The following is a 27,473-nucleotide window of genomic DNA, read 5'->3' as shown; positions in this document are numbered from 1 at the left end:
GTAATAAAAAATCTCATCTAACATGATCTGCTTCTTACAGGTGCCGTGTGTTGCGCACTATGTTGCAAAAAATCATCAAAAACCGGATTTAAAAATTAATTAAATTATAAAGGTTTACCCTAATGGTGTGTTATCATTGCAATAAGAATATAATCAATAGATTATAATATACTTCCCATTAGCCAAAAAAATGGTAACTTGATCTAGAAACAGGACTTTCATTGAGCACAAAATCCCTAAGGCTTAAAATATAATTACATTCATCACACTGAAGATAAAGATTTGGCCGCATATTATAATCTTGAACGAGGTGACACTCAGGTTTAGACTGTCAAGAACTCGATTTCAGAATCAAGTTAAGCCTATCCCAAAGACCTCTTTTGAGTCATCATTCTTTCAAGATCATTAAATTCGCATCCACTACCCCCTTTCTAATTGCAATTGTCTCAGCCTAGCTTTCGCTGTGGGATCATACTGGTTCAATTCTAATTTACTTGAACGTACCCCAAGTTTCAAACTTGATCTTTCAATCCAGAAAGGATACATGATCACATATTTTTGCACTTCTATTCTTCTTGGTCGAACTTTTGATGATTGTTGTAGCATTCAACATGGCAACAAATCAAACCAAGTTCATCGATTTAGGTATTTGAGCTACACAAATGTATGCTCTGCACATTGATATCTGAAAAGAGTATATCTCTCTTTTTAACATTTCCAAATGCCTTATAGGAACTCTATTACTTTTCGTTTACATTTCGTTCATCTCTATCTTGTTTTGCAAAAATGATTTAAAATATAAGTTATTTATTAAAAATCTGATATCAAACTCTTTAAAGAATATGATACTATTATGTTTTATTAAAAATGGAAAAGCTCAAGACATCAATATTTGGTAAATTTTACCCAATTTTTCAATTTTTCGATTTTTTCGTTTCAATTACGCGCCTTAGACTTTCCTGTGCGTGCAATTGGAAAGTAAAATTTGTTAAAGATAATAAACTGGATAGCTTAGTCAACAAGTTGATTTTTGGGTACTTTATGAACACTTTCTTGGGATTGTCTTCTTTTTTAGAAGTTCTTTAGATTATTGATCAAGTTGTAGAAGTTTTTAATTTCTATCCCAGGAATCATAAAATTCGGGCAATTTGAGAAGCCAATCATGAATATATATTTTATCAACATAGTGGGTTAATTTTAAGCTAACTACTTGAATTCCAGGACCCAATTTCAATGAAAATTAAGTATATAGATACATAACTATATTGCTAAAGACTTTATTCTCTTCAACAAATGGCTCTTTGGCCGAGCGGTTAAGGCGGTAGACTCAAGTTCTACTATCGTAAAGATGCACGCGTTCGAATCGCGTAGGAGTCAATATTTTTTTGTTTTTTTTTTTGGCTACAAATTCTTCATTCGAGAACTTCATTCTTTGAGATCGAGAACCGATTCTTCAAAACGCATACTTTGGAAGTCTACAATTCTAATCGTGTTTTTCAATTAAGTTTTGAGATTTTATTAAATTTACTCATTAAATATAAAATGGTGGTGGAAACATGCAATTCAACATGAGAGTCTATTTGTTGCTGATGTCATGTGAAACTAGATACGTAAGGCAACATCCAAGTATGGAAAATCAACTCTTATCTTGCGGATACAATTATTGACCTCCGAAAGCACTAGAAAATTGCGAGTTACCTCCAGTTTGTTGATATTCAATCATGAATTCTTCCAAAATTCCGAAAGCGGAGGAGACACCGATAATGGTAGAAATACCCTTACCTAAGCCACCCAAGAATTCACCACCGACAGCAAGAACAGCTAAGGCAAATCCACCACTGACAGCTGCGACAGGAATGACTCTGGATAATTCCTTAGTGATTGAAATATCTCTCTTACCAGTAATTGAAATACCTTGTTCTTTAAATTGCTTGGAAATATCTCTTGGAGAACTGCCAGAAATGTAGCTCCATTTGTTGGCAAACCAGACACTCAATAAGACCACGCTGACAGAGTAGACAACAGTCTTGATTGGAGATAACAAAGATTGCAACAAGGAAGTGGAGTTCGAGAAGTAGTACAAGATACCAGACTTCAAGACCAAGTTGTTGGTTGTGATTTCAGCATTGAACTTACCAAGTAAAGAGTCGATCAAAACTGGAGCGATTCCAAATTTGTTCAAGATGGTGACCAAGAAGAAACCGAAAATTTGGAAGTTGACAATCACGGTGTAAGCAAATAAAACTGGCAAAGCACCAGTGTACAACAATCTGATTGGGTAAACGTTGTTCATACCTCTGACCTTGGTAGATCTAATTGGAAGCTCAATTCTGTAGTTTTGCAAACCGATGATGGCCAAAATGGTCAACAAGGAGATGTAGAACTGGTTCAAGTTTGGTAATTGCAAACGGGTGAAAGCATTCACAATACTGGAGTTCAATTGGCTCAAGTTGAAGATACTGAAGTTTCTAACAAGGTTGATCAAAGCACCGTAGCTTTCCACTCTGTTGGAGTTAAGTAATGGAGTGACTTCCAAACCAACCAAGTCTCTGACCAAGGTGGTAGCGGTTTGCAAGGTGAGGAAACACAAGATACCACTTCCAAAGGCATAACCCTTGTCAAAGACATCAACCAAGAGGGTCAAGATGAACGACCAAGCGTTGATTTGGAGGAAGAGCAACACGTAAGTTCCCAAGGGGGCGGAATCGCCGTTCAAGGGGTCATACTTTTGGATGACGTTGTCGTAGTAGCCAGAGTAGATGAGGCCTGCGGAGTAAACAATAGACAAGAACAAGGCAGTCAACTTTTGTCCCGATTGGAACAATTCTCTGTCTTGTCTGAGGTTGAAGTTAACTTTGATCAACTTCAAGCCGGCTGCCAACTGCCACAAGAAACCGGCAGTGATGAGAGGCAACAACCCAAGTTCGAGGAGGGAGGCCTTTTCCATGGCGAAGATGGATCTCACGCTGAAGAATGGGTCCACCACCTTGTATTCGGCACCGGAGACCAACCCGAACAAGGGAAGTTGTCCGAAGAGGAAAATGATTCCGCTACCGACGGTGAAGATGATTCTCTCGTCAAAGCTGATTTTCTCATCAGGAAGCTCCACTTCTGGCAAAATTGGCAAGAAAAATTTGATTAAATCAAGAAGGCGAACTAAGGTTAGTAATCTGGGACGAATGCCACGATGTGTTCGGGTCATTGGAGATTGGCACATTGCGGTGGAGCCATCATTGGAGGCTCTGGGACAGTTGCATACTGGCAATTGCCGTCTCGTGGATGGTTTCACCGAGCCGATTTTTCACCCAATAAACGCGTTGCCAGCCATGCTGGCATGGCCACTTCCATGTGCCTACCAGACGGCCACCAACAGGGTCTGTTTCAGTACTTACATCCACTCATCTTCGATATGATAGTCAGCCTCTAACCTTGGTATGTCAACGACTGGACACCATTTTTTTCGTACCGCCGTCGACGTTTGGTCGCCCGCAAGAGCACGTCACGTGTGCTGGTGGTAGTGGCGCGCGATAGCGAGGTGGTGGGAGTGGGGAATAGTGTCTGGGGAGAGCCAGGAGAGGGAAGGGATGGTTCAGGTTCAGGGTTAGTGACAGTGCTGGTGGTACTCTGCTCCAGCTGGGGGCATGTATCTCGCTAGCACCAGCTGTAGCGAGGGCAGGAGTGGGCGTATCCAGCACTTCGTACCGGACATATGGTGCCGGGCGGTTTCAGTGCAGCGGAGATACGCGCGGCAGCGACAGATCGTAGATTAGTACGATTGAATTGATTTTTAGGTTATTAGAGTAGAATTTATGCTTTCAGATGATTGAAGTAGAATTACGGAAACCTTCAGATGATTCCAGTATATAGACTTAGATAAATATTGATGTAAATAATCGAAAGATCAAGAGTTATACATGATGATTTCAGTGTTCAGATTTTGACAGAAATAAACAATACTATGAAGTCCGACGAGGGCGCCAAAAGAAACCTTTCGAATTCAAACATTCTGCAACGACGCTTGTTGGTTATTCAGGAAGAATACCTTACAATTAACTTTAAAGAATAGTATTTTCGACTGACGCATGTCTTTTTGTTTTATAGAGATTACACCTGGATTTATCCATAGATTCATAAAGGAAGATCTGATGCTTAATACTTAGCTGAGTTCTTTTCTTCCATAATTCTAAGAATAATGATGCAGTGATAAGTACATTAATACTCTGCGTTGGATTCTTCCATTATAATCTTAAGATCTGATGAGTCCATTTACATGTTGAGTTCCGTACTGCTAACATGAATCCTATTTTGAAACTGTTCTATTTATGAGTTAGATCTGATAATTAATTAGTGCTCGGTTGTTTTCTTACTGCGAGGATAGATAGCTTACAAACTATTTGTGAATAGAGTTAATATGATAATTTAATTAATTTGCTGAGGATTCTTCGCTTATTACAAGACTGAGATATGGTGTATTTATTATGTTGGTTTATTCTTCCATTATTATTTATGTTACTGTGGCATGTGGTCATAAGCGAATGAAGCAGACAAGGGGCCGGCCAATGAAGGGCTCGCCGGGAGAACTGAAGCTTGGAATGCACCCGTGCCTTCTATATGTCGTTCCAGGAGGCAGAGCCACCAAAGCCAGCGCCCCCACACATCACGAGCGACGAGCTTGTGGTATCGGAAAACGTGGAGGGCGGCACAAACGTGTTGTCGTCTTGGGGACGGTAGTCCAAGTAATCGAGGTACTCAGGGACCTGGCGGGCCTGGGGTTCGGGGGCTGGCGGGTTCGCACTCATGAGCACCTTCAAGAGAAGGTGCCGCACGAGTGAGGGGGATCCCGAGGGCTGGTGGTCGCGTGCAAGCAAGTAGTTTTTGATGTCCACCAAGCGGTGGAACTTGCGGAACTTGTCCAAGTCTGCCTGGTCGAAGTATGCAAACAAGTCGTCGCCATAGAACTGTCCCACGAGGTTGGTGGGTGACGTTTGGTCGCCCAGAACGGTGGCGCCGCTGTGCTCCATCAAGTTCTCGTCCAAGTTCCAGCTGGCGATGTTGTCATCTACCATCTCTGCCAGCGCCACGCTGGTGTTGTACCAGCGGTTAATCTTGTTGGACAAGTTGGTGCTGGGCGGCGACACCGCTGCAGTAGCTACTGCCTCTTCTTCCTCACTTTCCTCGTCATCCTCATCGTACGCGTTCGTAGCAGTGGTGTTTGTCAACGATAGTATGTCGCTGACGTTGTTGGCGGCTGGCGCCACTGGTGACCTGGTTGGCTTGAACAACACATACAGCGACTGGTCGTCGTCTTCGGCATCTGCGCCCACTAAGTCGTCGTAGTCGCTCAAGATGCTGCTGGTGGTGTCAAAGGTGTCGCCTGGTTGCTGCAAGTTAGCAGTGGTAGGGTCTCTGGCGAGTGGCGACGGGCCACCCGCAGGCTTGTACGACACCGTGGTGTACTTGAGGTTGGGGTTGATGGACATTGTGACGTGTCAGACTACTGGGAGCTCTGGTATATATATTGGATGGGAGGAGCCGTGGTGGGTTGTGTTAGGAGGCAACCAAAAGAAATACCCCCGATAAGGTCACGTGGCGGTGGTCCGCCACAGAAGTGACAGGGCGAGGCTGCAACTGGGTGACCACAGGCAGATGGCTGAACGGCTCGAGGCTGAGGTGGGGGGCAGAGGGAAGGCAGAGGGAAGGCAGAGTGAGGCACAGCGAGGTACGGTAGTGAGGTACCGATGTAGAGGCAGAGCTAGGTTGGACTTCTGTGGTGGCTGTGGCCGAGTAGGTTCCGTCGCGATTTGAGACTGCGCGCCGATCTCGCACTATCAATTGGTGGGAGCCAACAGACCAGTCATGGTGCGAGCTCCCCGCACGGGCGTTGGGCAGATGGATCTGAGGGGATGAGGAGGGGAGGCATCATCTGGTACCGACTACGTGGTGGGGCAGCCCAAGGCTGCCACGGCTGGTCTTCCAAACAGGCGATCTCCCAGTAAAAGATGAGGCAGAGCAGCGAGGTGAGTCAGTACTGGAGCGGCCAGTGAACTAATGAGTGTCTGCCGAATGACGAGTCTACTACGTCAGTACTGCAACGACGTGTGTCTGACAGCTCAAGCCCGAGTCTGCAGACTGCAAGTGCCTACTGCAAAGACTATCCTACCGACAGCTAAACGACGTGCCTACTGGAACTACGCCTAGCGGTACGACGAGTCTACCGCCTACTGTAACTTCGTTACTACTTGGTCTAAGGTTAGTACTGCTGGGTCGAATCAGATAGGGGTGAAAGACTATATTATGATTTTCGGTAACATCATGGCTAGTATATATGAATCAAACGTATCATCACTTGGACCGTACTTACTGAAGGAGAAGTGTGGTGGCCGACAAACAGTGGTGGTGAGCACCAGTTTTATGTCGGACTGGGGCCGGGTAACTTAGGGCTAGAGCTGGTGCTGGTGCTGGGGCTAGTGACGCACTGCACGTGATGCTCCATGCCGACACTGACCCTTACGTCAACCGTCCGCTAACGGCCTGTCAGACACAGAAACATCGCAATGGCTGTCAAGGGATTAGGCGCTATTGACAAGCAGTACGACGGCTCCAAGTTGAGGGTGGGTATCCTCCACGCCCGCTGGAACAAGAAGATCATCGACGCGCTCGTGGCGGGCGCTGTCTCCAAGTTGAAGGAGTTGGGTGTCCAGGAAGAAAACATCATCGTCGAGTCCATTCCCGGCTCGTTCGAGTTGCCTTACGGCTCTAAGCTCTTTGTCGAAAAGCAGAAACGCGAGGGCAAGCCCTTGGACGCCATCATCCCCATCGGGGTTTTGATCAAGGGCTCCACCATGCACTTCGAATACATCTGTGACTCGGTCACCCACCAGATCATGAAGTTGAACTTCGAATTGGGCTTGCCTGTGATTTTCGGTGTCTTGACCTGTTTGACTGACGAGCAGGCAGAGGCCAGAGCCGGTTTGATTGAAGGCAAGATGCACAACCACGGTGAAGATTGGGGTGCTGCTGCCGTTGAAATGGCAGTTAAGTTCAATTAGATCAATCCACGTTATCAGTTCCCAAATGTAGTTGGACGAGGTCTCATTATTTGTACTTTTTCCCAGATTTGTTCTAAGTTTCTATTAATCATAATGCTTGACTTGACCTTTTAAGGTTGGATCCGTGATTTAATTCACTTTTGGGTACGATTTCTTTAAAGTACTATTCTTTGTTGTAATTTTTGATTTATCGTGATTCAAGCCCACCAAAAGAATGCTTTCCTTCAGATTTTTTTCCAATTGGCAGTATTGAAGAATCAAGTAAACTAGATCAATTAATGCAAGAAAATGCTTAATTGATGCTGTCTAAATTTCAAGCCAAGCTAAGTCCAAAAAATAAAATATAATACTTCCCTCTAAATCCTTCGACTAATTGCTATTATCAATTGCTTCATGGTCCAAAAATGCAAAAAGAATGCCTTCAGCCAGATTCGAACTGACGATCTCCTCATTACTAGTGAGGTGCCTTACCAACTTGGCCATAAAGGCAGGAAAATGTCTGTTTAAGCGACCTCGGTGAGGGTCGAACTCACGATCTCAAGATTAACAGTCTTACGCCTTAACCAGCTTGGCCACGAAGTCTTATTTCATGGTCGGAAAAATATTATATTTCAATATACCAAGTTGTATGTACTGCATATAATATACTGCATACAGGACTACCAAGATAGATTCATCTTTTCAGAATTGGTTATATCTGGGCTTTTTCATGATCTTCAAACGACTACTCCGCACAGGCTCCAAGTTCAATTTGGATCCGAACTACAAGTTCAAGTGTGGAGTTGAGATCCACACTCAACTTAAATCAAAGTACAAGCTCTTCTCGTTATCTAAAACGAGTTTTAATGCAGAACCAAACTCCAATGTCAGTTATTTTGATTGTGGCTTGCCAGGAAGTCAACCTAAATTGAACCCAGAAGCATTATACCTTGCATTGAAGACTGCAGTGGCGATGAACAGTGATATCCAGCTAAACTCCACGTTTGAAAGAAAGCACTACTTCTATCCAGATCAGCCTTTGGGGTACCAAATCACCCAACATTACCATCCAATAGCGAAGAATGGCTACTTGGAACTTAGTGGGAGATATGACAACATACCCGAAGATAGCAAGATCATCAATATAGAGCAGATCCAAATTGAGCAAGATACTGGGAAAACTAACTACGACAAGTTTGGACAAACTATAAAGGTGGATTTGAACAGAAGCAATACTCCATTAATTGAATTGGTTACTAAGCCAGATTTTGAGAACTTAGAACAGGTGAGAGCATTTGTCAAAAAGTACCAAACCATAGTCAGACACTTGGATATCTGTTCGGGAGACTTGGAAACTGGAGCCATAAGAGTAGATGTCAATATCAGTATAAATGGAAATCCTAGAGTTGAAATAAAAAACTTGGGTAGTCATAGCGAAATTCAGGATGCCTTGAAATTCGAGTATCAACGACAAAAAACCGCCCTTGAGAATAGACATTCAATCGTACAGGAAACCAGAGGCTGGAACGGAAAGGAAACATTATCTCTTAGATCAAAAGAAGATGCAGTGGATTATAGATACGTTCCCGATTCCGAGCTTCCCATAATCAGATTAAGTGCTGGGATTGCTGAAGAAATAAGTTCTCAGCTACCTGAACTACCACAAACAATTTTGGAAAGGCTTTGTGGTAAGACCTATGGACTAGAGTTAAAATACGCCCGCTTTTTAGTCGAAAATAAGGAGATATTGGCTTATTACAATGAAATTTTTGACAACATTGTGGTTGAAAACAAGAAACCAGTCAAGTTGGCAAACAATTGGTTATTTCATGAGCTCATGGGTGCCTTTTCTAAGCTTGACCAAAAGTTTGACGTCGAATTATTCCCACCACGCAAATTGAGTGCATTGATATTGAAGGTCACAGATAACAAAATCTCACAAACTTCTGCAAAGATTTTATTATCGCAAGTTATCCAGAATCCAGAAGATGTGCAATTATCAATAGATGAATTGATCGAGCAGTATGATTTAGGAAATCCTGAGGATATGTCCGAACTTGAATTAGATGAAGCAGTAGGTGAAATCTGCCAGGAAATAATAGAAACGAATATGGACGTAGTTGAAAAAATCAAAAACGGACAGAAGAATTCCATGAAATATTTGATAGGGCTTGCTATGAGGGAAACACAAGGTAAGGTCAAAGCATCGGAATTCGCAAAAAAGTTTAACAACTTGTTAAAATAAATGTATATTAATGTAAATAGACAGATCACTGAGAATGGGACTCAACTTGGCATCATTATGAAGTTTCATAATTAGCGAAGTCTGGTTCACTTACCAGAAGTTATAACCAGGTTAAATTGAGCAAGCTTCATGTGTACTTAGATCGTATTCATAATGTCACATTTTAGTGACTTGAAATTTGTACCCAAAACTAGTTTCCTGCTTAGAATCGTTGAAAAAAATCTCCAGGCTAGGGGACGAACCAATACACTCTGATTCAAAAATATCGGAGGATAATGAATGTCCCTCTGTGCAAGGAGAATTTGTATCAAAGTACACTCCGTATTCTCGACTTCCATCCCTTATTGTTGATGTACCAGTCTCGAATGGGGAGTCTATTTGGGCCACAAGAGGAGTCCCAAGCTTCTCTAAATCCGTAGTACTGGTAGTATTGGCTGTTTTGTTGCTCGCCTCCCTGGAAGGATCCTTTAGATGTTTAGGTGCTATTGGAATGCGAAGCAATCTCTTGTACATTTCCAATGCTTCCGATCCAAGACCTAGAATAAGAAATGTGATGAATGATAACCCGATAATTGCTATTCTGTCACCCATCATTGAAAAACCTGTGTCCTGGTAGTGTATTTTAGATCTGTCTCTCATATCACGGTACTCTCCCGATTCACCAGGAAGCCTAATGGCAGAGATAAAGTAGTAGATAGCCATAATTGACAACGCTACAACCACTAAGCAGTTGAACGCCAAAAGCCGGGCAAATTTTTTGAAATCGAGATTGGAGTTGGTACACTTGAGGATATTTGATACCTCTCTCCGTTTCTGGAAGAATTTGTGTAGGGCTAGACCTGAAAAGATAATTGCCACCAAGGACCATAGCAAGCTCCAAATTGTCAACAACGGAATTGTCAAAGAAATATTGGGAATATATATCGGGGTGCAACCACCGTATCTCAAAATGTCGTACCTGAAACTTTGAATGAAGTAATTGGTGACCATTACAAATATTGGGGTCACAACACATATCAAAAGATTGATAATGTTCTTCTTTTTGGAGTCTTCATCTATGAATATAGGATTCTTTGCCCTCAAAATCATGTACATGTTCAATGATAAAGCAGCAATAGCGGAAGTAGTCCCCGATGAAGTAGCAGCTTCGAGCTTGACCATCACATCACAATACCCAACGCCGTTCCATACTTCCTGGTAGTTCTCACCACTCCAGATACACAAGTTAATAAGCGTCTTAAGGTTGAAAAAAATAAACCATGAGATCAAGCATATCACTGGGATATTGCGGTATTTGCTGTGCCAAACAAGTGGTGGAATTAGAAGTATGATTGCGAATAATGCGAAAATAGCCACTGCGATACTGCCTCCATTCATTTTGGAAATGTTGAAAATCAGATCAAATCAGCTGCAGCAAGTGTCACATTTATATCAATGCAAGTAATTAGTGTCCAGATCTAACCATGAAGCTAGCTAGCGTTTGTGGCTTTCCATATAAACCTGGATTGGGGAATTTTGCGGCATAAATGGGCGCAAAAAATGTCCTCTTCCCATATGCAGACCTCAAAGGAACTAAGAATTCACTCTTTAATCAAAGTAGTCTGGAAGCCACGGGGCTATAGTATGAAGTGCAAGGAAACGAACTAGATAATGTATAGAGAACTCGAGTTCCTCTTGTGGACTTTTGCAATAGTTAGGGGTACTAAATTTTCACACCAGAAAGCCAGAAAGGAAGACAAACAGGCAGCGTCCAAGCCTCCTTCGAAGAGAGTAAGAATCATAGTGTCCACCCAGATTGGTATAGGAATGTTTCATGTCGTGGAATCTGGGCAAGCTGGGGAATTGCTAAAACATCGTCCAATCTGGTCTCGTGATGTAGTCTAAAATTCAGTTAGGAACAACGGGACATGTTCCTTAATTTATCGTACAATTTATTAAATGGATATATATGATCAATGACAATTAACAAGAAGAAAATAATATGACAATTCAGTCACTCGGGTTCGTCTGGTATTCGAGTCCGTTGACTGTGGGCTAGAAGTGATAGCCTAAGCAATAACAGTCTTCAAAACTGGATCAGAGCTGACCACACCGGCAAACTTTTGATCCAAGAATTTCAATAATTCAACAACCTTGGCCTTCAAGTCTTCACTGGCAAATTGCTTCATGTTTTCAATGTTTTCCTCTCTACCTAAGGTGGATTCGTTGATCAACTTGATTCTCTCAGCTTCAGCTAAGAAGACCTTAGAGAAGATTCCGACAACTTGCTGGGTTTGAGCAACGATAACTTCGTTTTGGGATTCGTACAATTTAATGATCAACTTGAAGATTGGAGCATTTTCTTCCAAACCAGTTTCCAATGGCAAGTGAGCCAACAATGGACCAATGACGTGTTCCAATGGAACTGCGGATTCATGCTTCAAGGCCAATCTAGCAGCACATCCAGCAGCATTGGCATAGGATCTGTTAACCACATCCTTGGTTTCTTCATCGTCGGTGTCAGCCTTTCTGTCAGCCTTGCTCAACAATTGGAATAACAATTGCAATAAAGTTGGGTAGGTAGAAGAAAGATCGACGGTACTGTGTTCAACAATCAAACCAATACCGTAAGCAGCATTACCCTTAACTTCCAAAGACTTGTCATTGGTAGCTCTGTCAATGAAGATTTGCAACAAATCGTTACTGAATGGGTTGTTGGACTTCAAACCGCCAACAATTTCAGCCAAAGCACCGGAAGAGCTGACTCTAATGGTCTTAGACTTGGAGGCGAGGTTAGTCAACATGATGTCCTTGAAGGAGGTGAAGATCTTGGCGAAGTCACCCTCCAAAGCGAGGGACAAGTTGACCAAGACTTCCAAGGCAGATTCGTACAACAAAGCATCGGTTTCAGAAGATTCTTGTTCTTCGTCACTTGGACCTTCTTCGTCTTCAACTTGACAAGGGTGTTCCTTCTTCAAAATAGTCATCAATTGGACACAGACCTTCTCTAAGGCCTCGGTGTTGTTAGCATCGTCAATAAGTGCAATAGAACCAAAGGTGAAAAGACTGTCAGCAATGCTGTCCAAGATACAGATAACCATGGAGATTTCGAATTCTTCTTCCAAGAGAGGAACAGCAATACCTCTGACTTGTTGGATCAATTGTAAGATAGATGGGTCAACGTAAGAGGTAGCTGGAACACCCTTTGGAGCCTTGAAGTTGTCACCGTAGTGAGCCTTGAACATGGCCTTGGTGATCTTAAACAAGGTGTTCATGGCAGAGTCTCTCATACCGTAAGAGTTTTCGATTTGATCAGCCAAGGTCTTGATGGAAGGTTCAAGGTACTTGACGAAGTCAGTACCGGTACCGGTAGCCAATTCTGCCAAGGCGACAGCAGCAATTTCTTTTTCAATGGTGATACCAGTGTGGACATTGAGACCATTGGCCAAGTCCTCGTCTTCGGCATCCTCGTCGAAGTCCTCAACATTGAAGGTGTATTCACTTTGTTCCAAACACTTCAAGATTTGTGGAACAATTTGGTCCAAGAAACCAGCAAACTCCTTACCGTAAACCTTGGCCATGTTGGAGATGAAAGCAAAACCAGATTCTCTGATTCTGGAGTGTTCAGAGTTCAAAGAAGTGTAGGCAGCTTCAACCAATGGCTTAGCATAGACAGAGAAAGATTCAGAGCCAACAGCTCTGGCCATGGTGGAAATGTTTTCGAAAGTCATGGCTCTCAATTCAATGTCATCTTCAGTCAAACCTTCGGTTTCTTGGATGCTGATAAATGGTTCCAAGTATTGAACGGAGTTGTTGAAGTATGGAGTGAAAGTCTTACCACTGGCAAAAGCGGTAGAACCAATAGCAGAGACAATAGCAGACTTGAGGGAAGAAGTGTTAGCTTGTTGTAACATGTGGAACAACTTGTTCATCAATGGCTCAATGTAAGATCCCATAGCATCGTGGCTCATGAACTCGATCAAACCATCCAAGGCGTAACAAGCATACTTGTAGGTCATGACGGAGGTGGCAGAGTCAATAATGTCGATGATCAAAGGCAATAATTGTTCGTGGTGAGAAGCAATGACGTCTTGCAAGTCGGAAGTGACACTAGACAAGGCTCTCAAAGCGGCAACTCTAACAATCATTTGAGAGTCCTTAAGACCGGCAACAATAGCACCAATGATCTTTGGAACTTGGGTGGAGAAGTAGTCTGGAGCACCAGAGGAAGCAACACCAATACTCAACAAAGCACCTCTTCTTTCGAATTGGTTGGAAGAAGCTAAGAACTTTGGCAAGACTTCGAACAATGGGTTGATAACTTGAGATGGAGGCAATTCACCAGATAAAGCAGAGATCAATCTCAAGGCCAAGGAGGATGGACTGTTTTCTTCGTTTTCGTTTTCTTCGTCTTCGTTGTCCAATTCAGCTTCGATGTCAATTTCTTCAGAAGCGATTTGAACAGCAATTTGGATGAGGTGAGGACCAAGCTTGTTAGACGAGATCTTGGACTTTCTCAAGTTGACACAAGAGATCAAGAATTGCAAACCGAAGGTTCTGTATTCTTCATCCAATTGAGTGTTGGAAGCGATTTCAGCAATGAATTGGATCAAGTTGATCAAATAATCACCAACCAATTTGGTGTCCAAGAAGATCAAACTGTTGAAGACGTTGAAAACTTCCTTGGCCTTCTCAGAGTCATCGTTAGAAATGACTTCCTTCAAGACTTCGACCATGTGGGGAATGGATTCTCTGAACTTAGAAGCAACCTGAGGGTTGATTTGACTGTCCTCCTCAATGAATTGGGAGATGACATCCAAGGCCAAAACGGCGTTGACTCTGATGTCTCTAGAAGTTTGGTCGGTCAACAAACCAGCGAACAAGGTCAAGAAATCGTCGATGTGTGGGGCCAAAGCTGGAATTTGAGTTTCTAAAAGAGTGTATAAGGTGTAGGCGGCCATTTCCTTGGTTTGGGCATCAGAATCATTGACACCGCTGACCAAAGTTGGCAAAAGTTCAGCCCATTCGTTGTTCTCCAAGTCAATTTCTCCGATAGCAGCAACAACTCTAGCAGAGGAGTGTCTGATGAGCTTAGATGGTTGTTTGAAGGTGTTTTCCAACAAAGCTTGTCTAATAGCAGGCTTGGTGGAAGCATCGACCTTTTCCCAATTGGCCAAAACTAACTTTCTGGCTTCAACAGAGGCTAATTGCTTCATTTCGTCATCTTGTGCACTTTGCAAGATTTGGAACAAAGCAGGCAATGCCAATGGGTTGGTGTAGAAATCCTTGGTCAAGGATTGTGAAGCTTGCTTGATGACATTAGAATCTGGGACTAATGTCTTTCTCAAAGTCTCTTCCAATGAGACAAGGTACTGGTTATCCATGTTTGCAGTCTAGGAAGAGTTGATGGAGTAAAAGTTCCTCTTGAATCAAGTCTGTATATATCCGAAAAAAATTTGAGATGCGATCACGTGACCGATGGTCGTGTCTGCATGTTTCCCTGAAGCTTACCTGGTGTCGTCTAGAGAACCAACCAGCTATCCCGATGATTGGACGCGTCATGGTGGCTTCTGTACGGTAAAGTATTTTTGGCCAGCTTATGCATGAGCAAATCCGTCCATATCCGAATTTATGAGGCGTGCTTTCATGATATCGTAAGAACTACCTTTATAATTTAGTGAAACTGAAGTGAGGTCGGTTGTTGGGGGTTCTCCACACACTTTCTGTGGTAGAATGAAAGTCGGATCCAAAAAATTGCTGTCGTATCTATTATTTTGTGCAGGAGTTCATCGGCTATACTAGTTCATGCAGACACAAAATATTGCGATCAAGACTATCCACTATTCGTGGAGTTAGCCAATAGATAGAATAGCCTTCACGTCCAGTACTGCTCCATATTGACAGGTTTAAGTATCTATCTACTTGTATGCTATCCCATTCGATTCATATGCTATACTCAGAGCAAATTGCGCTTTGCTCTGATTTCGACATATAAAATAATACGCTATTCCCGTGAAAATTCCTAACTTCCATTCGCCTTGCTTTTATATACTAATACTAGATAAGTATTTATTGCATCACATCAATTCACCCAAGTTGGATGGCATTTCTCTAATTCTAGTAGTGTAGTACTTCTCCAACGCCTTCAATTCCTTTCTGTCTTCTTTCACCAACAAGTTGATGGCCACACCCTTTCTGCCAAAACGACCGGATCTACCGATTCTGTGGATGTAGTTCTCCTTGTCTATGGGTAAATCATAATTGATAACCAAAGATACCTGCTGAACATCAATACCTCTAGCCCACACATCGGTAGAAATTAACACTCTGGAGTTACCGTTTCTGAAATCGTTCATGATTTCATCTCTCTCATCTTGTTTCATATCTCCGTGCATGGACACTACGGTAAAGTTTTGTCTTCTCATTTGCTCAGTTAGCCAGTTGACCTTGACCTTTGTATTACAGAAAATGACTGCTTGTGTAATCGTCAATGAGTCGTACAAGTCACATAAAGTGTCAAACTTCCAGTCTTCCTTGTCACACTGAATGTAGTATTGCTTGATCCCCTCAAGTGTAACATCTTCACGCTTCACCAAAATCTTTACCGGATTGGAGGTGAATTTGTTGGTCATTTCGAGCACATCTCTGGTGAGGGTAGCACTGACCACCACAATTTGAATCCCAGCATTCACTGTTTTAAGAATCTCAAATATCTGCTCTTTGAATCCATTGGTCAACAATTCGTCTGCTTCGTCCAAAATCAACAACTTCAAACTCTTCAATGAAAGAAACCGTCTCTTGATCAAGTCCAAGATTCTTCCTGGTGTTCCACTGATGATTTGTTTCTTGATGCTCTTTAAGTTCTTGATGTCCTCGTTGATCTGACTTCCTCCAATACAACCGTATGACTGAATCTTCATGAATTTGCCCAATTGTTGAATCACCCGTTGGATTTGAAGCGCCAATTCTCTGGTCGGTGACAACACCAACGCCTGACAATCCTTGACCTTGGTGTCCAATACTTCGAGCATTCCGATGGAGAAGGTGGCGGTTTTTCCTGTACCCGACTGTGCTTGTGCTATCACATCCTTTCCGGATATGATCTGCATGATAGCTCTGGATTGGATTGCCGATGGTGTCTCGAACCCATACTCGTAGATGCCCTTGAGAAGGAGAGGATTGAGGTTCATGCCTTCAAATGTGCTGTGCACCTTGATCTTGGACGAGGTTTGGGTGAATTCCAACTCATCATCGAGCTCTCTGTCGAATTCGTCCATTTAGGTAAGGAACTCTATACTGGAAAGAGGTGCAAAAACAGTGCTATCTTGGTGTTTTCTGGTGCTTTATTGCCCTGGTAAGTGACTCACGGCAAGGATGTTTGTAGTGATCTAGTACAAGTAGGCTGGCTCCTTATCTGTGTACTCAGGGCTAATGCTTAAGTCTGGGGTCTGTTCTGGTGTACATTTTTCGTGATGAGATGATGTGACACAAATGAGCAGATCGCTCACTCCATATACGACTGGTGCTGAGACTGTCAAGTTAGCAACGGGAACCGATCAAAAAGCACAGCTGTCTATTCCTTCATCACCATAGCTGGTCCTCCTTAAAGTCTTATCCTCCAGAACATATATCCAACATCCATCCATCCAGTGATGTCTTCTATCGTTGTCTTGATTGGTGGTGGCCATGCTGCCGGTAAACTCACCACTGCCAAGCTCTTGAAGCAGGAGATCGAGTCTTCCATGGCCCACGAGCCTGCAGTTGAGTTGATTGACCTTCGCTCCTACGAAATAAAGGTGCAAGACAATGCTGATGTGTTGAATTCCAAGGCCAGTGCCATCACCGTGAACAAAAATGGCTCCAGCGCTCCAGCCTTGAAGCCCTCGAGGTTCCAATTCTCCAAGTTGAAGCAGTACCTCGCAGAACAGAAGACCACACCAGAAAACAACATCCAAAAGGTGTTTATCGTCCATGGTCTCTATGCATTGTACGATAAAGAATTGAGGGACATGAGCCACATGAAAGTATTCATAGACAGTGATGCGGACACACGGTTGATCCGCTGGATCAGAAGAGACATCACCAACAATAAAGAGCCTGCCACCTTGGAATACGTCATTAATTCCTACTTACAAGGTGCGAGAACGGAAATGAGCGACTACATTTTCCCTACCAAAGAATTTGCCGACGTGATTATGCCCAGAGGGGCCGAGGCCAATGCTGTCAAGTTGATTTTTGATGGTATCTTGCTCAACTTGGAAGATAAGAGCTTAGTTAGCACCGAGAGGGTGCGTGGAAACTTGAGGCCCACGGGACACTTTGATATGGAGAAGTTTGATGACCAAAAGAACAAGTTCTACACCTTGAACTAAATCTTTGATGAAATAACATGTTCTAGCGTTTGGACACAACATTACCTCTTAGATTATCAGAAAACTAGTTCAATACCCTGGACTAAATGCATCACGTCTCTAGAAAATTCCGACAAAGTACTACCTTGAGATCTAAAATAAATTTGTAGACAACGAATGAGGCACTATCAAGCTGAAGTTGGCCGTGGCTATAGATATTGCGTGTTAAATGTTACACTTTACATTACTTCGGAATATATCCTGATCCATAAATGATTATCATGTTTGTATTACTGTACATATACAACTTTCTATAACGCCACTTTTCTCTGTCCCTATGATAAGACTAAATCCTATAATAAGTCTTCGCATTAGAGGGATCCATTCTTGATGAATTCAGTGATAGGATCTGTCTCGATGCTATAAGTATCTAAGTTTGCGATAGCGTCACTTGAGATCAACTCCCTTAACTTCTTATCATTGGCAAACCAGTTCTTGATCAAGTAAACCATTTCATTGGTCTTCAACTCTTGGAAAAACTCTTGGTTGAGTTCAAAACTATTGTGCTCGATGATTGATTTGATGATATAGTACAACTTATCATAATTGACCCCACTTTTGATGAACATATCGATAATAACACCCTTAGGAATATCTTCAGAGTGCCCAGATTCTTCTTCTGCAGTCTTTAAGTATTTGCCAATCAATTTGATCAATTCGTCAATAGGGAAAACCAAGTCATTCGAGGACAATTTGGTGCCAACAGCAATGAATGAATTGGTGAGTTGAATGTAGAATGGGTCCTGTTTCTTAGAGTTCAAATACTCATGGTAAATTCTTTCAAATAACAACTCCCATCTCTTTAAAATATCATCTGAGTTCTTGTAGTCAGAGATTTTGAAAACTTCTAAACACAAGTCGTAGTAACCCAATGGATCAGTGTAATCATTGAACAAATCACTTATGGTTAAGATCTTGTAATTCAAGGCATTGACAACTACCTCCTTGTTCTCCTTACTGATTCTTGCATCATTCTGAATAGTAGTTAAAATGTCCCATTGCAAGTTACCCACATCAAAGAGCTCTTGGATTATTGATGATAACTGTATCATTTTTTGTCTAATGTTTGGAGGACAAACACAGTTACAGAAACCGTTAGCTCTGGATAAATACTCAATTCTCTTAGTTAAGTTCAATGGGAATTCTGAGATTGCCAACGAGTAGAGAATACTAGATGCATCATAGAAATTATCCCTCTTGGCATGGTATAACCACAACAAATCACTTAATGATAGATTACCTTGAGATTTTTCCTGTAAGAATGGCAAGATGTAGGGGGTGTTAATACCTAATAATCTTTCACTGATACCTTGATCGATGAACCATTGATAGAATTCATAATGGAATGCTTTATCTTGAGACGAGAAGCAGGTGTCATATGTCAAATCTCTCAATTCCAAAAACTCATTAATTTCCAATTGATTATGAGATTCAGTAATTTTCAACGCCTCTAAGTCGACCTTAGTCAAAATTTTGAAGATCAAGTGATAAAGTTGAGTACGCCTAGTTGAAATAACTTCTTCGGGGCGGTTCTGAATAACAGGAGTGACTGAATTGATAGAACTAGAAATGTTTGGGGTATAAGCTTTCAGTGCCAATTTCAATAAGAGATCGACTGCTCCACTGTAAAACTTCAACTCCAACATAATGTCAATGGAATTCTGAATGTTCTCCAAAGTTAACGACTCGTATGCTTCTTCGAATAACTTCACAGAATTTTTCAAACATTTAATCTTTAAATCGTTGTCACGAGAACCAATGTTCTTAGCCCTGGTCAAATTCTCGATGGCTTTGAAAATGTATACATCATCGGTAGAGCAAAATGAACCACAACGTTCTTGTAAAGATGAAGCAATCAAATCAAGAGAGCCCCCTTTGAGGATATTCTTGTTAATTATCGATGACAAAAGATCCTTGATCAAATTTTTCACTTCTTTAGTTGGCAATAATAAATCTTTGAAACTAAGCATCAAAAGGTTCAGTTGATTAGTTAATGATAAAAACTTAAAAACTTCATTGAAACTTGTTTGGTTTTCTTCAATCAAAACCATTAAGAAGGAAAGTGCTTCTTTCATAGAGTTCAATGACTTAATGATTGAAGTAAATGCTATGTGTTCAGCTCTTAAGCAAACTTCATTTTCAAATTGATTAGGATCAGATGAGTAATTTGGAGCATTTAAGCCTTGGATTTGATTACCGTTCTCAACCAAAAAATCTACCAAAACAATAATAGATCCAATGAAGAACTCGACCTGTTTCTTATCAATATTCAAGTCCTGAATAAGCAAATTATCGTCCTTCACACTTGAGGAATCTATTTGTCCATTGGCTAAGACTTTGATGTGTGTTAAAGGTTTGAAAACCTTAACATTCCAGTACACTCTAAACAATCTAGAAATGAGCAAGGAGGTACCATAAAATCTATCACTTAAAACAACTTGATCTACCGTAGGATGTGTAGGGTCATTGTTGTGATTGAGAATCTGGTGTCCAACATTGACAGGGTGTTCACTCAATCTCGCATTGTTTCCGCATGTTGAAAATAAAATTTGGGCTTTTCTCTTGAAAGGATCGTTGGATGAATGATGACCATAGGAGCATGACAAGTAGAGGAGAGTAGAACAAGTTTCCTCGAATCCATTTTCCTCAATGAAGTTCTCAATAGTACTTTCTGACAATGACTTCAAGATTTGATCAGATGTCTTGTATTGATAAATGATGATTCCAAAATTGGTCAAGATAGCAAACCTCAAGGGTTGCTTGGTATATTGACTGGCCAATACATTAGCATAACCATTAGGAGTGTTGGTTGCATTCATGGAAGGAGTTAACTGGACAATGTCATGAATGTAGGTGAAATTTTCGATGTTATCGTCGGCGCCATAATTTATGAACTCTGCATTCTCGACCAATTTGTTATTCTTCTTCAAAAATCCATAATTCGTTGTTGCAATGAAAAGCTTGTCTGATCTCTTAGTTCTCTTGACACAGAAGTAAACCCCTGGACTGATAATCTTGGAGAACTTGGTATTCTTCAAGAGTTGAGACCTTTGCTGATTTTCTATCAATTGTGCCAAATGCTGTTTGCTTGTAGTATAAGCATCTAACTCCGTAGACACCTCGGGGACCTCCCTAGAAGGAGGAAATTTGATTGTCACGAGGTTCAATCTCAAAGATGTGAAAGATGAAGTTGTAGAATAGGAATTAAACAACCCAAACGTACTCGAAGGGCCGCCCAACTTCAAAAGGATTCTACATCCATTTGATGTAACAGCAATCAATTGAACTTGGTTAGATTCTGCTTTCGAGATGTGATGAATGTTGATGATCTTGAACTTTTCAAACACTTTGAAATTTCCGACATCTACGAAAAGGTTTGATGAACTTTTGAATATTTGAGTTGGGAGCAATTTGCTTGATTCGTGAAGTTGGGAAGCATGAGATTGAGCTGTATGTGTACTTTGTTGAGCTTGAACCGTTGGAAGTTTGTAGACTCTGATGACGGATTTATTGGATAAAGTGTACAAGATATCTCTATCCGAGTCGATTTCCAATTGGGTCAAAGTTTCTGGAATTTGAGCCCCCTTAGCAGAAGTTGATGAAGATTCTGAGTAGTTGAATAAGTATGAATTAGTCAACTTGTTAGGTATGACAGAAGACAACCCTGTCTTAGTGAGACAAGTTTTATCACATCTATTTTTGATGAAAGACGACTTGTTCGAGTAATCCAATCTCCAAATGTTAATTCCATCGCCTTCACCACTGAAATATATGTCCCCAGTTTTAGGATTCTCAATGAAATTATTCACGGCCAAACCTTGGGTCGAAATGGATAAGTCGGGGTTGAAAATCTCCAAGTTATTGAGGGTTTTGTCATATTGGATGATGAAGATTTGGATGTTCATGGTGGTTGCGACCAAAAGTAAGTAGTTGACTTCTTTGACGAAAACGCCTGGTTTGGGCTTCACTAACTTCACCTTTAAAATGGTATTTCTAACTTGATCAATAGTTAAAAATTGGTTGGCCTGATTGAAAGATGACTGAGGCAACTTGTAGTTCCACAAGATTAACTTGTTATCAACAGTGATCCAAGTTCTGTCGATCTCGGGAAAAAGTCCTAGTTTAGAACCACACTCGCTGGAGTTGTATTCGTCGAAGAATTTATCGGGCAAGTTCAACTGGTTGATTCTTTCGAAGGAGGAAAACTCGCCAATCCCATGCTCGTAATCAAAGTAGTAGTTATCCAAACCCGAAGTTGATTTATCAAGAGTCTCGCCCAAATACAAATCCCCTGGGATCATGGAATCTATCTTGGTCAAGTCTGTGATGAATTTAGAGCCCAACTTGAGTGGCGAAAGTGTGGAGAAGTTTGGCACATTGATTCTGTAGTTGACTTGGTTGGTATCGAGGTTTAGTGGATGAAGAAACCGTTTAGACAAATTGCCTCTGAACGAAATGTCATTTGAGGATGCAATTTTGTCCTGGTGGAACTGTAAAGAATCTATAGACTCCTGTAGCTTGAGCGTGGGAGTTATGAATTTCGAGTCCATCGGTTTGGGTGATGGTTGGAACATAGTGGTGGATGTTGTTTACGAAAAGTTTTAAGAAGAGTTGGTAAATGCACGCGCATGCTAGTCAACGCTACCAGAGCGAGTATGAGAAGGGCCACGAGAAGTATTGATGCGCAGAATGTAGAGCCAAGAAGAGGATGAGAGTCCGGATGGGTTTCACGTGCTATGTTGTGTCTTATTTGGCCGAAAACTGGATGGACCACAGCCGTGTTGGAGGTTGCTTGCCATGGGTAAATGGGTGCGAAAGAGGTGATATAGGTGCAATTGGATATTAACAACATACACATGTCAGTTGATCAAGCCTACCGAGCATGTTCTACCATTGGATTAATGCTAGACAGAGTAGACCTTTGGAGAGATCGAAACATTATCACCCTAGCCGGCACAATATATGTACCTGAAAAGGTATAACTGAGATGTTATGCATTCTAAGATGATCAGACCCGATGAATAGATCTATACGTTTGGACCGAAAATTAACTGAACAGCCTCCTCTCGAATAGTTAAGGCTAAAAGTGCTGATCTTTTGGATTAGTGGTGAATTTTCAATGTCTAAACCTTCCGCAGCAAGCATATCGAATGGCCTGCCCATTCCTATATTCCAACTCACAATTGCCAATATCAAGAATTCAATGCCCATTGGGATTTTCACATATGTTAGGCCACTGCAAAGTAGCCATTGCTTCTGATTCCAGTGTTCCAGCTCGATGACCCCGATAATTTGGTGTTTCATACACGACTAGGGGTTGCATTAGAAGAGGCTGTCAATGTTGCAGCCGAATTGATGTCACATAGGAACCATCCAGTACTAACTTGGCAATTGCCAGAATAAGCCTCTTACAATCGTGGCACATGTAGAATTCACATCCGACGTGTAGTAACCAAACCGAATGGCTCCTCCCTTATCTATACCAGAAAACTATAAATTACAATAAGGTGGCACGGAATGGAACCGCAATCAACATGAGATTTGCTATCGTTTCCACTACAGCTCTAGCACTTGTTGCTGCGTTGCAAGATTTCCGCTTGCTTAAGTTGGGTCCTAAAGACTACAGATTGGTCACGGAGGATGCAAAATGGGCCATGAAACGAGCAAATATCAACTTTATCGACTACACCAACCAAGTGACAAACGAGGAGCTTGCAGCGTATGATACACAAAATCCCCAAAAACCATTGGCTATCCTGCCATCTGGCAGTCTGTACTCCTACCCCAAGAAAGCCTTTCACGAATCGACAGTGAAGGCCCTATTCAACCTAATCAGTGTAGAAAAATTGGAGCAATCCCTCACCAAATTTTCCTCCTTCTATACACGTTATTACAAGTCGGAGCACGGGTTTGCCAGCGCAAACTGGCTATTTGATCAATTGACACAGATCACTTCTGGGGTACCCCGTGCCGTGGTCAGAAAGGTCCATCATCTCGGCTGGGACCAATTTAGTATTGTGGTGCAAATTCCAGGGATCACGGCTGCGAAAGTTATACTTGGATCCCATCAGGATTCTACCACTTCCGATAGTCCCGAGACGAACCCTGCGCCTGGTGCCGATGACGACGGTTCGGGGGTGGTGACTGTGGTGGAAGCATTGCGGGTGCTTGCCCCCAGTCTCCGGTCCGGTTCCTGGACTCCCCACAATACCTTGGAGTTCCACTTTTACTCAGCCGAAGAAGCGGGACTTTTAGGCTCCATAGATGTGTTTTCCCAGTACGCTGCCTCGGACGCAAAGGTGCTTGCTATGATTCAATTTGACGAGACGGGATCCAGTGAGGGGTCTGTACTTAACGGTACAGAGAAACACTTTGGACTCATGTCTGACTATGTGGACAAACTGTTGAATGAATACTTGAAGGTGATCATTGACACTTATAACGATATCCCCTATCATGAGACCAGCTGCGGATACGCCTGCTCGGACCATGCCTCTGCATACGAAAGATGATATCCTTCTACGTTTATCACAGAGAGTGAGGCCAAGCTCACATCGAGATACATCCACACTGGTGAAGATACCGTGGACAGAATTGATTTTGAGCACATCAAGGAGCACGTAAAGTTGGGAGTGGCCTACTTGTATGAGCTCGGGAGCGCTAGTCAGTAATGTGGAAGGGTAGGCTATGGAGAGTGCTAATTGATCATTGATAATGGAAAGGGTGTCGGAAGTAACTATTTTCGAGGCAGTTCCATTCGTCATTAGTAGGATAACGGTGGTAGGCAATGATGCTGTCCCAGCTATCAGTAGAAGAAGTATATTTATCGCCAAAAGCACACAACATTTGATGATCCATAGATTCAAATCCATCTCAGCTGTAGGCAATGTTCTCTAACATACCCAACCAACTACAGGACCTGGCAGGTTGCTGTTGACATATATTTAGTAATAAAACAGAAGAAGAAGGGTTTGCAGACATTAGCGAGCATTGAAAGCATAAAAGGTACAAGTACTGGAGCCTCACTGAGAACAATGATTGGCACACCTCATAACACAAGTGTTGCGCAAATCCCAGCGCTTACTGGGACTCCTCGGTCTCCTCTCTCTTGGCGTATCTGACAACGTCAAAGCTTCTTTGCTTCAAGCTGGTCAAGGTGTACTTGGACTCCGAGGCCTCGTCAGCCACCACTCTCTGTCTGGCGTCGGCCTCCACGAACAATTGCACGCCAGGCTTCAAGAACTTCTCGAACGCAGACACCTGGTTCTCGTTGAACACAGACACGTTGAACCAATCGGTGGTTCTGTCTTCTTCGTTGGGCGAGTATCTGTTGACCGCGAGCGAGTAGTTAATGAACTTGACGCCGTCTTTGGTCTCCTTGAAGTTGACGGAGCCCACGGTTCCAAGAAGCTGGACTCTGGCGAACGAGGGTCTGACGATTGAGCTGGAAAGGGTACGGATTTGTCTAAGCATGGTGATGGCAGCGAGTGTGGTTGTCAAATAACCCTGCAAAAAGGCACACGCGTGGAGGGGCAAATGCACCGTACACTACCGGGTGGTGTTACACCACCTGGGGCGCGTGTGCACGTGACGGGGGCGCGCACGCCCCTGTCATACAAATCCAGGGATGTGCGATAAGATACACACCAGATACTCCTTATCAGACGTTTGATAGCAAGGATCCATCGACAGGCGTTACAGTATGTACGGACAGGAAGGGTGCTGTGTGGTTCGTCGCCAGTCAATTGGCCCATCGGCGCCTCCCAGATGCCCCGAACCCTTTGCCACCCTGGGGCTGTAAGGAGCTGGGGATGACTAAGGAACCGCCCTTGCCACCCTGACATCGCAAGAAGCGTACCGCTGAAGGCTTCATCGACACTTGACAGTACTAACCACAGATATGAGATCGCAATTCAAAGACGAACACCCATTTGGTACGTGTGACGGAACTCGTGTTTGAGCTTACTAACCCCCAGAAAAGAGAAAGGCAGAAGCCACCCGGATCTCCGAGAGATTCAGCGATAGAGTTCCCGTCATCTGCGAGAAGGTGGAGAACTCAGACATACCCGAGATCGACAAGCGCAAGTACTTGGTGCCTGTGGACTTGTCGGTGGGCCAGTTTGTGTACGTGATCAGAAAACGCATCAAGCTCCCCAGCGAGAAGGCCATTTTCATCTTTGTCAACGACATCTTGCCCCCCACCGCGGCGTTGATCAGCACCATCTACGAGGAACACAAGGACGAGGACGGTTTCTTGTATGTGTTGTACTCGGGAGAAAACACCTTTGGCCAGGTGGACCTTTCGGAGCTCGACTTCACCGACTTGGACGGCTACACCGGGCCATGAGCCAGCTCGACTGGTCCCAACGCAAGCCCACAATCAGGATTGTGGATTTCTCTTGCTTTTTTTATTGCCGGTGGTGGCATTATGATTCATGGTATGCAGCAGTATAGTTGATAATTGATTAGTAACTAATGAGCTGTAGTGAGCTTGACTCTACTTTGACTTTGTGGAGACATGGAGGATGTAGGGCTTCGGCGTGAGCGTCTTGAGAGACGCCAACGGGATACGGGACTCAGCCGTTTGGAATAGCCGTAGGGACCGCTGGCGAGTTCCAACACCAAAGCGGATCCCAGCAGGTCTTACCCAAGTAGATGTGTGGATTGGCGGTACAAGCACCAGCAGAGTCACCACAAATGAGTTCACACGAGAACTGGTCGACTCAAACAGGAAAGTGCCCGATCTGGCGATTGTGCCCTGGTCGAATGGAACGGCTAACGGTTGGGCCAATAGTAAAGGCCTTAAATCAAATGACATTTGCTGTACACCCCAGGGTGGGGAGCCAGTACGAGTGACGGGGAGCAGCAGTTGAAGTCAAAAAGAGAGCAAGATGAACGGGCAAACAGGGGCCAATCGCGAGCCGGTGGGTTATTGCAGGTGGTTGTTACAGTTGTTGCCGTGAGTTGTTCCAGGCACGAGAGCGACCGCTACAGCCCACACACCACCACCACTACCACCACCACCACCACTTCTCTGTCCTTGTAGCTCACTGCAGCGGATTTAGCAGCACGACCCAGCCAAGCCCACCAACAACTGCACCAGAATGCACGCCAGAAGTGCTTCCAAAAGTCTATGTGCAGAAAAACGTTAGAGAATCCCGAGCACCAAAGGCCCCTATCCCGAGGCGGGTTAGCTGCAGGCTGACGGATTAGTGGGCCCATGAAACGGGAGTATGGTGCTAGCCAAGTATTCACTGCGTCGGCTTCAAACCGTGCTGTTACCACAACAATCCTGAAATCGCTTGCCAATGGTAAACCCCACCCTGGCAACGATTGCAAATCACAGCTCGCGCCAAAAATCGCACCTCACGCACTGCTTGGCACCTGTGCAAAAACGCGGTGAGAAGCCGGATTTGCAGTCGGACCAAAACAGTCAACAATGCCTGGTTTTGGGGTGGAAACACCCACAGATGAGGGGACTGGGGATGGCCGACGCAAAACACGCTCTACACTGGTGCTGCCGGGGTGGGATCGGCCCCATGCTAGTTGTTGCCTGTTCCATCCCGATTCTAAACATCCGCTCGTGCTTGGTGTGTGCAACTCCGTTCTGTAACAGGCAATAGGCAGCGGCTTCCCCTGCCCATCTGCAGATGTGCTCCACCTTCTCGTACTTGGTGCATGTCCTAATCCAGTAACTTGCGTCTGGTGCACCAGATGCACCAACAGCACAAGAAATGACCCCCACCCACCATCAGATTTGCAGTATAAATACACCCGCTTGCCCTCAGTTCTGGACGCCAGTCTCATCTC

At 43.2% G+C, this 27,473-nt stretch overlaps 13 protein-coding genes and 3 non-coding genes across 16 annotated transcripts; 6 read left to right on the top strand and 10 right to left on the bottom strand.

The window, feature by feature from the left end:
* The first annotated feature begins 1,295 nt into the window (after positions 1-1,295).
* On the top strand, positions 1,296-1,377 carry CANTADRAFT_t48. Its single transcript has one exon. It is a non-coding gene; the product is annotated as a tRNA-Leu (tRNA).
* A 115-nt stretch (positions 1,378-1,492) lies between these two features.
* On the bottom strand, positions 1,493-3,474 carry SSH1 (Ssh1p). The gene has a single exon (XM_020207094.1). The coding sequence runs from the start codon at positions 3,215-3,217 to the stop codon at positions 1,661-1,663; it is 1,557 nt and encodes a 518-aa protein (XP_020066550.1). The 5' UTR covers positions 3,218-3,474; the 3' UTR covers positions 1,493-1,660.
* Positions 3,475-4,607: 1,133 nt separating this feature from the next.
* Positions 4,608-5,480, bottom strand: CANTADRAFT_3538 (uncharacterized protein; the record flags this gene model as incomplete). Its single annotated transcript, XM_020208635.1, has 1 exon — positions 4,608-5,480. One exon carries the CDS (start codon positions 5,478-5,480, stop codon positions 4,608-4,610), a length of 873 nt encoding a protein of 290 aa, XP_020066549.1.
* A 1,051-nt stretch (positions 5,481-6,531) lies between these two features.
* On the top strand, positions 6,532-7,111 carry RIB4 (lumazine synthase). Its single transcript, XM_020207093.1, has one exon. It carries the CDS (start codon positions 6,555-6,557, stop codon positions 7,047-7,049), a length of 495 nt encoding a protein of 164 aa, XP_020066548.1. The 5' UTR covers positions 6,532-6,554; the 3' UTR covers positions 7,050-7,111.
* Positions 7,112-7,465: 354 nt separating this feature from the next.
* CANTADRAFT_t3 lies at positions 7,466-7,538 on the bottom strand. The gene has a single exon. It is a non-coding gene; the product is annotated as a tRNA-Thr (tRNA).
* Positions 7,539-7,557: 19 nt separating this feature from the next.
* Positions 7,558-7,631, bottom strand: CANTADRAFT_t2. The gene has a single exon. It is a non-coding gene; the product is annotated as a tRNA-Asn (tRNA).
* A 118-nt stretch (positions 7,632-7,749) lies between these two features.
* CANTADRAFT_97896 (glutamyl-tRNA(Gln) amidotransferase subunit) lies at positions 7,750-9,400 on the top strand. Its single transcript, XM_020212011.1, has one exon. It carries the CDS (start codon positions 7,759-7,761, stop codon positions 9,271-9,273), a length of 1,515 nt encoding a protein of 504 aa, XP_020066547.1. The 5' UTR covers positions 7,750-7,758; the 3' UTR covers positions 9,274-9,400.
* Positions 9,401-9,768: 368 nt separating this feature from the next.
* On the bottom strand, positions 9,769-10,650 carry STE3 (Ste3p; the record flags this gene model as incomplete). The annotated part of the gene is made up of 1 exon (XM_020208733.1): positions 9,769-10,650. A coding segment is annotated over one exon (882 nt), but the record flags the coding sequence as incomplete, so codon positions are not given.
* A 524-nt stretch (positions 10,651-11,174) lies between these two features.
* On the bottom strand, positions 11,175-14,654 carry CANTADRAFT_24371 (uncharacterized protein). Its single transcript, XM_020207091.1, has one exon. It carries the CDS (start codon positions 14,634-14,636, stop codon positions 11,322-11,324), a length of 3,315 nt encoding a protein of 1,104 aa, XP_020066545.1. The 5' UTR covers positions 14,637-14,654; the 3' UTR covers positions 11,175-11,321.
* A 610-nt stretch (positions 14,655-15,264) lies between these two features.
* Positions 15,265-16,707, bottom strand: FAL1 (ATP-dependent RNA helicase). Its single transcript, XM_020207090.1, has one exon. It carries the CDS (start codon positions 16,527-16,529, stop codon positions 15,330-15,332), a length of 1,200 nt encoding a protein of 399 aa, XP_020066544.1. The 5' UTR covers positions 16,530-16,707; the 3' UTR covers positions 15,265-15,329.
* A 58-nt stretch (positions 16,708-16,765) lies between these two features.
* Positions 16,766-17,865, top strand: CANTADRAFT_72923 (putative uridine kinase). Its single transcript, XM_020211094.1, has one exon. The coding sequence runs from the start codon at positions 16,905-16,907 to the stop codon at positions 17,622-17,624; it is 720 nt and encodes a 239-aa protein (XP_020066543.1). The 5' UTR covers positions 16,766-16,904; the 3' UTR covers positions 17,625-17,865.
* A 109-nt stretch (positions 17,866-17,974) lies between these two features.
* On the bottom strand, positions 17,975-22,213 carry CANTADRAFT_44706 (uncharacterized protein; the record flags this gene model as incomplete). Its single annotated transcript, XM_020209138.1, has 1 exon — positions 17,975-22,213. One exon carries the CDS (start codon positions 22,211-22,213, stop codon positions 17,975-17,977), a length of 4,239 nt encoding a protein of 1,412 aa, XP_020066542.1.
* Positions 22,214-22,421: 208 nt separating this feature from the next.
* On the bottom strand, positions 22,422-23,082 carry CANTADRAFT_107539 (uncharacterized protein). The gene has a single exon (XM_020206178.1). It carries the CDS (start codon positions 22,965-22,967, stop codon positions 22,605-22,607), a length of 363 nt encoding a protein of 120 aa, XP_020066541.1. The 5' UTR covers positions 22,968-23,082; the 3' UTR covers positions 22,422-22,604.
* Positions 23,083-23,197: 115 nt separating this feature from the next.
* On the top strand, positions 23,198-24,175 carry CANTADRAFT_3530 (putative aminopeptidase; the record flags this gene model as incomplete). The annotated part of the gene is made up of 1 exon (XM_020208629.1): positions 23,198-24,175. One exon carries the CDS (start codon positions 23,198-23,200, stop codon positions 24,173-24,175), a length of 978 nt encoding a protein of 325 aa, XP_020066540.1.
* A 568-nt stretch (positions 24,176-24,743) lies between these two features.
* On the bottom strand, positions 24,744-25,136 carry RIM1 (Rim1p; the record flags this gene model as incomplete). Its single annotated transcript, XM_020208628.1, has 1 exon — positions 24,744-25,136. The coding sequence occupies one exon, from the start codon at positions 25,134-25,136 to the stop codon at positions 24,744-24,746; it is 393 nt and encodes a 130-aa protein (XP_020066539.1).
* A 427-nt stretch (positions 25,137-25,563) lies between these two features.
* On the top strand, positions 25,564-26,010 carry AUT7 (ubiquitin-like protein; the record flags this gene model as incomplete). The annotated part of the gene is made up of 2 exons (XM_020208979.1): positions 25,564-25,597; positions 25,640-26,010. The coding sequence occupies 2 exons, from the start codon at positions 25,564-25,566 to the stop codon at positions 26,008-26,010; spliced, it is 405 nt and encodes a 134-aa protein (XP_020066538.1).
* Positions 26,011-27,473: the final 1,463 nt, after the last annotated feature.

The sequence above is a fragment of the Suhomyces tanzawaensis genome (genome assembly GCF_001661415.1).
Source record: "Suhomyces tanzawaensis NRRL Y-17324 unplaced genomic scaffold CANTAscaffold_1, whole genome shotgun sequence".
NCBI classification, from domain to species: Eukaryota; Fungi; Ascomycota; class Pichiomycetes; order Serinales; family Debaryomycetaceae; genus Suhomyces; species Suhomyces tanzawaensis.
Note: the sequence above shows the minus strand (reverse complement) of the source record. Positions and strands in the feature narration are given on the sequence as shown.

What these genes read in the sequence shown, in the direction of transcription:
- RIB4 (XM_020207093.1), top strand. Translation starts at nt 6,555, where the DNA reads ATGGCTGTCAAGGGATTAGGCGCTATTGACAAGCAGTACGACGGCTCC.
- CANTADRAFT_107539 (XM_020206178.1), bottom strand. Translation starts at nt 22,967, where the DNA reads ATGAAACACCAAATTATCGGGGTCATCGAGCTGGAACACTGGAATCAG.
- FAL1 (XM_020207090.1), bottom strand. Translation starts at nt 16,529, where the DNA reads ATGGACGAATTCGACAGAGAGCTCGATGATGAGTTGGAATTCACCCAA.
- CANTADRAFT_97896 (XM_020212011.1), top strand. Translation starts at nt 7,759, where the DNA reads ATGATCTTCAAACGACTACTCCGCACAGGCTCCAAGTTCAATTTGGAT.
- CANTADRAFT_72923 (XM_020211094.1), top strand. Translation starts at nt 16,905, where the DNA reads ATGTCTTCTATCGTTGTCTTGATTGGTGGTGGCCATGCTGCCGGTAAA.
- CANTADRAFT_24371 (XM_020207091.1), bottom strand. Translation starts at nt 14,636, where the DNA reads ATGGATAACCAGTACCTTGTCTCATTGGAAGAGACTTTGAGAAAGACA.
- SSH1 (XM_020207094.1), bottom strand. Translation starts at nt 3,217, where the DNA reads ATGTGCCAATCTCCAATGACCCGAACACATCGTGGCATTCGTCCCAGA.